This window comes from Heterodontus francisci, chromosome 10 (assembly GCF_036365525.1).
Source record: "Heterodontus francisci isolate sHetFra1 chromosome 10, sHetFra1.hap1, whole genome shotgun sequence".
In the NCBI taxonomy this organism is placed as follows: domain Eukaryota; kingdom Metazoa; phylum Chordata; class Chondrichthyes; order Heterodontiformes; family Heterodontidae; genus Heterodontus; species Heterodontus francisci.
The window spans coordinates 93,863,101-93,873,409 of NC_090380.1; the positions used below are offsets into that span (position 1 = coordinate 93,863,101).

The 10,309-nt window shown below is 47.3% G+C and overlaps 1 protein-coding gene across 1 annotated transcript in view; it reads right to left on the bottom strand.

Moving 5' to 3' along the window:
* The window catches only part of hunk (hormonally up-regulated Neu-associated kinase), an 84,974-nt gene extending 75,218 nt beyond the window's left edge, over positions 1–9,756 (bottom strand). Inside the window, exon 1 of the mRNA XM_068040017.1 lies at positions 9,310–9,756. Within this exon, the coding sequence (XP_067896118.1) occupies positions 9,310–9,534 (225 nt within the window). The 5' untranslated portion in view covers positions 9,535–9,756. The remainder of the gene's footprint in view (positions 1–9,309) is intronic.
* Positions 9,757–10,309: the final 553 nt, after the last annotated feature.

Genomic DNA, 10,309 nt, shown 5'->3' on the forward strand with positions numbered 1-10,309 from the left:
ACAGTTTAACACACTTCTAACCAAGAATCTCTATCACAAGTCAACACACCTCTGAGCAGGGATCTCCATCACAGTTTAACACACCTCTGAGCAGGGATCTCCATCACAGATCAAGACACCTCTCACCAAGGATTTCCATCATAGGTTACCACATCGCTGACCAGAGATTTCCATCACAGTTTAATGCAACTTTCACCAAGGATCTACATCACAGGTGAACACACATCTGACCAACAATCTCTGTCACAGTTTAACAGACCTCTAACCAAGGTTCTACATCGCAGTTTAGCACACCTCTGACAAAGAATCTCCATCACAAGTTAATACACCTCTGACCACACGCTTCCATCACAGTTGAACACAACTCTGACCAGGGATCTCCATCACAGTTTAACAGGCATCTGAACAGGCATCTCCATCACAGTTTAACAGGCATCTGAACAAGGATCTCCATCACAGTTTAACAGGCATCTGAACAGGGATCTCCATCCCAGTTTAACAGGCATCTGAACAGGGATCTCCATCACTGTTTAACACACTTCTGGCCAGGGATGTCCATTACAGTTTAACACACCTCTGTCCAAGGATCTCCATCACTGTTTAACACACCTCTGGCCAGGGATGTCCATTACAGTTTAACACACCTCTGTCCAAGGATCTCTATTGCAGTTTAACACACCTCTAAACAAGGACCTTCACTACAAGTTAACACCCCTCTGAACAGGGATCTCCATCACAGTTTAACAGACCACAGACCAAGGTTCTCTATCACAGTTTAACACACCTCTGTCAATGGAGCTCCATCACATCTTAACACACCTCTGGCCTGGGATCTCCATCACAGTTTCACACACCTCTGACCAGGGATCTCTATCATAATTTAAAACACCTCTGAGCAGGGATCTCCTTGACCGGTTAGCGCACCTCTGACCAGGGATATGTATCACAAGTTAAAATACCTCTGATCATGGATCTCCATCACAGTTTAACACACGTCTAACCACGATCTCTATGACAGTTTAACACACCTGTAACCAAAGATCTCCATCATAGTTTAACACACTTCTAAGCAAGAATCTATATCACAAGTCAACACACCTCTGAGCAGGGATATCCATCACAGATCAAGACACCTCTCACCAAGGATTTCCATCATAGGTTACCACATCGCTGACCAGAGATTTCCATCACAGTTTAATGCACTGTTCACCAAGGATCTCCATCACAGTAAAACACACCTCTGACCAAGGTTCTCCATCAGAAATTAACACACCTTTGACCAACGATCTCTATCACAGATTAACACTCCACTGACCAGGGATCTGCATCACAGGTTAACACACCTCTGACCAAGGATCTCCATGACAGTTTAACACACCTCTGAACAGGGATTTCTATCGCAGGTAAACACACCTCTGATCAAGGACCTCTATCACACTTTAACAAACCTCTGACCACGGATTTCCATCACAGTTGAACACAACTTTGACCAAGGCTGTCCATCACAATTTAACAGACCTCTGATCAAGGATCTCCATCACAGCTGAACACGCCTCTGACTAGGAATCTCCATCACAGTTGAACATAACTCTGACCAAACTTCTCCATCACAAAGCCACTCAGTTGTACCGAACTGCTGCAATGTCAATAAAAAGGAATGAAACCGGACTGACCATCTTGCATCGACCGAGGCACCGGAAACGACAACGGCACACCCAGCCCTGTCGACTCTGCAAAGTCCTCCTTACTAACATCTGGGGGCTTGTGCCAAATTTGGGAGAGCTGTACCACAGACTAGCCAAGCAACAGCCTGACATAGTCATACACACGGAATCATACCTTACAGACAATGTCCCAGACACTGCAATCACTATCCCTGCGTATGTCCTGTTCCACCAGCAGGACAGACCTAGCAGAGGTGGCGGGATAGTGGTCCACAGTAGGGAGGGCTTTGCCCTGGGAGTCCTCAACATCGACTCTGGAGCCCATGACGTCCCATGGCATCAGGTCAAACGTGGCCAAGGTAACCTCCTACTGATTACCAAATATCGCCCTCCCTCAGCTGATGAGTCAGTACTCCACCATGTTGAACACCACTTGGAGGAAGCACTGAGGGTGGCAAGGGTACAGAATGTACTCTGGGTGGGAGACTTCAATGTCCAACACCAAGAGTGTCTCAGTAGCACCATGACTGACCGAGCTGGCCGAGTACTAAAGGACATAGCTGCTAGACTGGGTCTGCGGCAGGTGGTGTGGGAACCAACACGAGGGAAAAACATACTTGACCTTGTCCTCACCGATCTGCCTGCCGCAGATGTTTCTGTCCATGACTATATTGGTAGGAGTGACCACCGCACAGTCCTTGTGGAGACGAAGTCCTGCCTTCATTTTGAGGATACTTTCCATCGTATTGTGTGGCACTATCACCCGTGCTCAATGGGATAGATTTCGAACAGATCCAGCAATGCAAAACTGGGCATCCATGAGGCGCTGTGGGCCATTAGCAGCAGCAGAATTGTACTCAACCACCATCTGTAACCTCATGGCCCGGCATATTCCCCACTCTACCATTACCATCAAGCCATGAGACTAACCCTGGTTCAATGAAGAGTGCAGGAGGGCATGCCAGGAGCAGCACCAGGCATACCTCAAAATGAGGTATCAACCTGGTGAAGTTACAACACAGGACTACTTGCATGCCAAACTGCGTAAGCAGCATGCAATAGACAGAGCTAAGCGATCCCATAACCAACGGATCAAATTGAAGCTCTGCAGTCCTGCCACATCCAGTCATGAATGGTGGTGGACAATTAAACAACTAACTGGAGAAGGTGGCTCCACAAATATCCCCATCCTCAATGATGGGGGAGCCCAGCACATCAGTGCGAAAGATAAGGCTGAAGCATTTGCAACAATCTTCAGCCAGAAGTGCTGAGTTGATGATCCATCTCGGACCCCTCTGAAGTCCGTCAGAATTCAGCCAATTCGATTCACTCCGCGTGATATCAAGAAACAACTGAAGGCACTGGATACTGCAAAGGCTATGGGTCCTGACAATATTCTGGCAATAGTACTGAAGACCTGTGCTCCAGAACTTGCCGCACCCCTAGCCAAGCTGTTCCAGTATAGCTACAACACTGTGATCTACCCAATAATGTGGAAAATTGCCCAGGTATGTCCTGTACACAAAAAACAGGACAAGTCCAACCCGGCCAATTACCGCCCCAACAGTCTACTCTCAATCATCAGTAAAGTGATGGAAGGTGTTATCAACAGTGCCATTAAGCAGCACTTGCTTAGCAATAAACTACTCAGTGATGCTCAGTTGGGGTTCCGCCAAAGCCACTCAGCTCCTGACCTCATTACAGCCTTGGTTCAAACATGGACAAAAGAGCTGAACTCAAGAGGTGAGGTGAGAGTGACTGCCCTTGACATCAAGGCAGCATTTGACCGAATATGGCATCAAGTAGCCCTAACAAAACTGGAGTCAATGGGAATCAGGGGGAAAACTCTCTGCTGGTTGGCATCGTACCTAGTGCAAAGGAAGATGGTTGTGGTTGTTGGAGGTCAAATATCTGAGCTCCAGGACATCACTGCAGGAGTTCCTCAGGGTAGTATCCTTGGCCCAACCATCTTTAGCTGCTTCATCAATGACCTCCTTCAATCATAAGGTCAGAAGTGGGGATGTTCGCTGATGATTGCACAATGTTCAGCACCATTCGTGACTCCTCAGATACTGAAGCAGTCCGTGTAGAAATGCAGCAAGACCTGGACGGTATCCAGGCTTGGGCTGATAAGTGGAAAGTAACATTTGCGCCACACAAATGCCAGGCAATGACCATCTCCAACAAGAGAGAATCTAACCAACTCCCCTTGACATTCAATGGCATTACCATCGCTGAATCCCCCACTATCAACATCCAAGCAGCTATCATTGACCAGAAACTGAACTGCAGTAGCCATATTAATACCGTGGCTACAAGAGCAGGTCAGAGGCTAGGAATCCTGTGGCAAGTAACTCACCTCCTGACTCCCCAAAGCCTGTCCACCATCTACAAGGCACAAGTCAGGAGTGTGATGGAATACTCTCCGCTTGCCTGGATGGGTGCAGCCCCAACAACACTCAAGAAGCTCGACACCATCCAGCACAAAGCAGCCCGCTTGATTGGCACCCCATCTACAAACATTCACTCCATCCACCACCGACACACAGTGGCAGCAGTGTGTACCATCTACAAGATGCAATACAGCAACGCACCAAGGCTCCTTAGGCAGCACCTTACAAACCCGCGACCTCTACCACCTCGAAGGACAAGAGCAGCAGATGCCTGGGAACACCACCACCTGAAATTCCCCTCCAAGTCACACACCATCCTGACTTGGAACTATATCGCCATTCCTTCACTGTCGCTGGATCAAAATCCTGGAACTCCCTTCCGAACAGCACTGTGGGTGTACCTACCTCACATGGATGGCAACGGTTTAAGAAGGCAGCTCACCACCACCTTCTCAAGGGCAATTATGGATGGGCAACAAATGCTGGCCTAGCCAGTGATGCCCATATCCCATGAATGAATTAAAAAAAACAATTTAACAGACCTCTGACCAGGGATTTCCATCACAGTTTAACACACCTAGGAGCAGGGATCTCTATCACAGTTTAAAAGACATCTGACCAAGCATCTCTATCACAGTTTACCACATTTCTGACCAACATGTACATCACAGTTTAACACACCTCGGAGCAGGGATCTCTATCATCGTTTAACACACCTCTGATCAAAGATTTTCCATCACAGTTTAACACAGCTCTGACCAACAATCTCAATCACAGTTTACAACACCTCTGACCAAAGATCACAATCACAGTTTAACACACCTCTAAACAAGGATCTCTATCACAGTTTAACACACTTCTGACCATTGATCTCTATCACAGTTTAACACACCTCTAACCAAGGAGCTCTATCACAGTTCAACACACCTCTGACCAAGGATTTCTATCACAGCTTAACACACCTCTGAACATGAATCTCCATGACAGCTTAACACACCTCTCACCAGGGATCTGCATCACAGTTTACGACACCTCTGACCAGGGATCTCCATCAGAGTGGAACACTCCTCTCACCAATGATCTCCATCACAATTTAACACACCTCTAACCAATGATCTCTATCACAAGTTAACATACCCCTGACCAGGGATCCCCATCACAGTTTAACATACCGCTGACCAAGGATCTTTATCGCAGTTTAACAAACCTGTAACCAAGGATCTCTATCACAAGTTAACACACCTCGGAGCAGGGATCTCTATCACAAGTTAACAGAACTCTGACCAAGGATCTCCATCACAGGTTAACACACCTCTGAACAATGTTCTCTATCACAATTTCACACACCTCTGACCAGGAGCTCCATCACATTTTAACACACCTCTGTCCAAGGATCTCCATCACAGTTTAACACAGCTCTGACCAGGGATGTGCATCACAGTTTACCTCACATCGATCCAAGTATTTCCATCACAGTTTAACACAGCTCTGACCAGGGATGTGCATCACAGTTTACCTCACATCGATCCAAGTATTTCCATCACAGATTAACACATCTCTGACCAAGGATCTCCATCACAGATCAAGAAACCTCTGGCCAACGATCTCCATTACAGTTTACCATACCTCGAACCAAGTATTTACATCTCAGATTAACACACTTCTGACCAAGTTGGGAGAGCTGTCCCACAGACTAGTCAAGCAACAGCCTGACATAGTCATACTCACGGAATCATACCTTACAGACAATGTCCCAGACACTGCATTCATCATCCCCGGGTATGTCCTGTCCCATCGGCAGGATGGACCCACCAGACGTGGTGGGACAGTGGTATACAGTAGGGAGGGAGTTGCCCTGGGAGTCCTCAACATCGCCTCCGGACCCCATGAAGTCTCATGGCATCAGGTCAAACATGGGCAAGGTAACCTCCTACTGATTACCACCTACCGCCCTCCCTCAGCTGATGGCTCAGCACTCCACCACGTTGAACACCACTTGGAGGAAGCACTGAGGGTGACAAAGACACAAAATGTACTCTGGGTGGGGGACTTCAAAGTCCATCAACAAGAGTGGCTCGGCAGCACCACTACTGACCGAGCTGGCCGAGTCCTAAAGGACATAGCTGCTAGACTGGGTCTGCGGCAGTTGGTGGGGGAACCAATACGAGGGAAAAACATACTTGACCTCATACTCACCAATCTGCCTGCTGCAGATGCTTCTGTCCATGACTGTATTGTTAGGAGTGACCACCACACAGTCCTTGTGGAGACGAAGTCCCGCCTTCACATTGAGCATATTGTCCATCGTGTTGTGTGGTACTATCACCGTGCTAAATGGGATAGATTTCGAACAGATCTAGCAATGCAAACCTGGGCATCCATGAGGTGCTGTGGGCCATCAGTAGCAGAAGAATTGTACTCAATCACAATCTGTAACCTCATGGCCCGGCATATCTCTCACTCTACCATTACCATCAAGCCAGGAGACCAACCCTGGTTCAATGAAGAGTGCAGGAGGGTATGCCAGGAGCAGCACCAGGCATACCTCAAAATGAGGTGTCAACCTGGTGAAGCTACAACACAGGACTATCTGCGTGCCAAATTGCGTAACCAGCATGCAATATACAGAGCTAAGCGATCCCATAACCAACGGATCAGATTGAAGCTCTGCAGTCCTGCCACATCCGGCCGTGAATGGCGGTGGACAATTAAACAACTAACTGGAGGAGGTGGTTCCACAAATATCCCCATTCTCAATGATGGGGGAGCCTAGCACATCAGTGCAAAAGATAAGGCTGAAGCATTTGCAACAACCTTCAGCCAGAAGTGCTGAGTTGATGATTCATCTCGGCCCCCTCCTGAAGTCCCCAGCATCACAGATGCCAGACTTCAGCCAAATAAATTAGAGTATGGCATCAAGGAGCCCTAGCAAAACTGGAGTCAATGGGAAACAGGGGGAAAACCCTCCGCTGGCTAGAGGCATACCTAGCGCAAAGGAAGATGGTTGTGGTTGTTGGTCGTCAATCATCTGAACTCCAGGACATCACTGCAGGAGTTCCTCAGGGTAGAGTCCTGGGCCCAACCATCTTCAGCTGCTTCATCAATGACCTTCCTTCAATCATAAGGTCAGAAGTGGGGATGTTCACTGATGATTGCACAATGTTCAGCACCATTCGTGACTCCTCAGATACTGAAGCAGTCTGTGTAGAAATGCAGCAAGACCTGGATAATATCCAGGCTTGGGCTGATCAGTGGAAAGTAACATTTCCGCCACACAAGTGCCAGGCAATGACCATCTCCAACACGAGAGAATCTAACCATCTCCCCTTGACATTCAATGGCATTACCATCGCTGAATCCCCCACTATCAACATCCAAGGGGCTATCATTGACCAGCAACTCAACTGGAGTAGCCATATAAATACCGTGGCTACAAGAGCAGGTCAGAGGCTAGGAATCCTGAGGCGAGTAACTCACCTCCTGACTCCCCAAAGCCTGTCCACCATCTAAAAGGCACAAGTCAGGAGTGTGAAGTAATACTCTCCACTTGCCTGGATGGGTGCAGCTCCTACAACACTCAAGAAGCTCGACACCATCCAGGACAAAGCAGCCCGCTTGATTGGCACCCATCTACAAACATCACGCCCTCCACCACCGACGCACAGTGACAGCAGTGTGTACCATCTACAAGATGCTCTGCAGCAATGCACCAAGGCTCCTTAGACAGCACCTTCCAAACCCGCGACCTCTACCAACTAGAAGGACATGGGCAGCAAATACATGGGAACACCATGTTCCCCTCCAAGTCACACACCATCCTGACTTGGAACTATATCGCCGTTCCTTCACTGTCGCTGGGTCAAAATCCTGGAACTCCCTTCCTAACAGCACTGTGGGTATACCTACGCCAAATGGACTGCAGCGGTTCAAGAAGGCAGCTCAGCACCACCTTTTCATGGGCAATTACGGATGGGCAATAAATGCTGGCCTTGCCAGCGTCGCCCACATCCCATGAATAAAATAAAAGGATCTCCATCACAGATCAACAAACCTCTGACCAGCGATCTACATCACAGTTTAACACACCTCTGACTAACAATCTCTATCACAGTTTAACACACCTGTAACCAAGAATCTCTATCACAAATTAACAGAACTCTGATCAGGGATCGCCATCACAGTTTAGCACACTTCGGACCAACAATCTCTATCACAGTTTAACAGACCTCTAACCAAGTATCTCTATCACAAGTTAACACACCTCTAACCAAGTATCTCTATCACAAGTTAACACACCTCTAACCAAGTATCTCTATCACAAGTTAACACACCTCTAACCAAGTATCTCTATCACACGTTAACACACCTCTGACCAAGGATCTCCATCAAATTTTAACACACCTCTGACCAAGGATCATTATCGCAGTTTAACACACCTGTAACCATGGATCTCTATTACAAGTTAACACACCTCTGATCAAGGATCTCCATTACATTTTAACACGCTTCTGACCAGGGATCTCCATCACAGTTTAACATACCTCTGACCAGGGATCTCCATCACAGTTTAACACACCACTGACCAGGGCTTTCCATCAGAGTTGACCATTTCTCCCACCAATTATCTCCATCACAGTTTAACACACCACTGAGCAAGGATCTCTCTCAAAGTTTACCACACCTCTGACCAGGGATCTCCATCACCGTTCAACACACCTCTGACCAAGGATTTCTATCACAGTTTAACACACCTCGGAGCAGGGATCTCCATCTCAGTTTAACACACCTCTGACCAAGGATCTGCTTCACAATTTAACACACCTCTGACCAAGGATTCCCATCACAGTTTTACATATCTCTGACCAGGATCTCCATCACAGTTTAATACACATCTGACCAAAGGTATCGATCATCAGGTAACACACCGCTGATTTGGTGTTCAACACAGAGTAACACACCTCTGACCTGTGTTATCCATCTCAGACGTTAACTTGTCTTCCTTCAGATGCTGACAGACCTGTCCACTACTTCTGCCACTTCTCGGGGAAATATGGAAAGGGGAAATTATTTAACGGATTGTAAATGTCGGGCCAGTGAACCATAATTCTGGAAACATTGGTGTTTGCACGGATCTTCCTTGTTCGTGTAAACCTTTTCACATATTTTTATCGTTGTCCCAGTGTTTCAGCCAATTGCCAAACAAGGATCTACGTGAACGTAAAACTCAAATTGGAACTTACAAATGAAATTACCTTTTCACCAGTCAGAACGTGCAAACCTTCTCGAACTTTGGCGAAAGATCCCTCTCCTAACTTCTTCCCAATCAGATAGCTTCCGACCCTCTTGGTATGGTGGAAATTCCGGATGGTTTCTCGAGAAACATGAGCAACGGAAAGTGGAAGGTAAATTTCCGAGTTGGAAATGTGGAGATCTCCCAGTGCGGGATGTTCCAAGCTTTCACCGGCAGCTGCTGGCATCCTCGACCTGGGAAATACCGACGCCTCCTCCAGCAGGGATATGAAGGGAGACGCGAAGTCAGCAGTGACAGACAAAATAAATAATCTCCGCCGATTTCCAACACCGACTAACAGTAATGCAGCATAAAACAAAGCAACCCAGCTAACCAAAGGAACTCGCCCTGGGCAAGTTTCCAGTTACTCTCCACTTAAGTGAAATGACCCAAAAACAAGTTATTTCGCCAGACGAATTCCCTTTTTTTTCCCACGTTGCGACGATGTTTACATGTGAGCCGGTTCGCAGCTCATGTCAAATGCAGATCTTCATTCCGACAGCGCTGCAGAATTTCCTGTCAGCGGGGCTGTCGCGGGGGGTTCCAAAGTGGGAAGGCAAAAAAAAAAACTCGGTTAACTTTCAGACAACTGCAACTTTGTGCATACTTCTCTCCAGCTAGGTTTGTCGCTCTGTTTCGAGAACCAGCAATTATTTACCGGTCCCGTCTCAGGAAAATACTCGTTCTTTTCAGCTCGATTCCGTGAACACTATCTGATCCTTCAGGAACAGATGCGACTCTGCGTGGCGGAACATGTCAATTTCTGGTGAGTTTCAGTCACTGGAAGGAGCGCGCTTTCATTGCATCTCTCTCACACACACACAGATACACACTGAGCTGCAGGCAGAACACTGCTGATTTCATCTCTTAAACTTCTCAGATTTCTGGAAGGCGGGAGCGACCCTGGCCTCTTCCTTTTGTAAACGAGGAATGATCCGTCTCTCTGGAGATTTTTTTTTTAA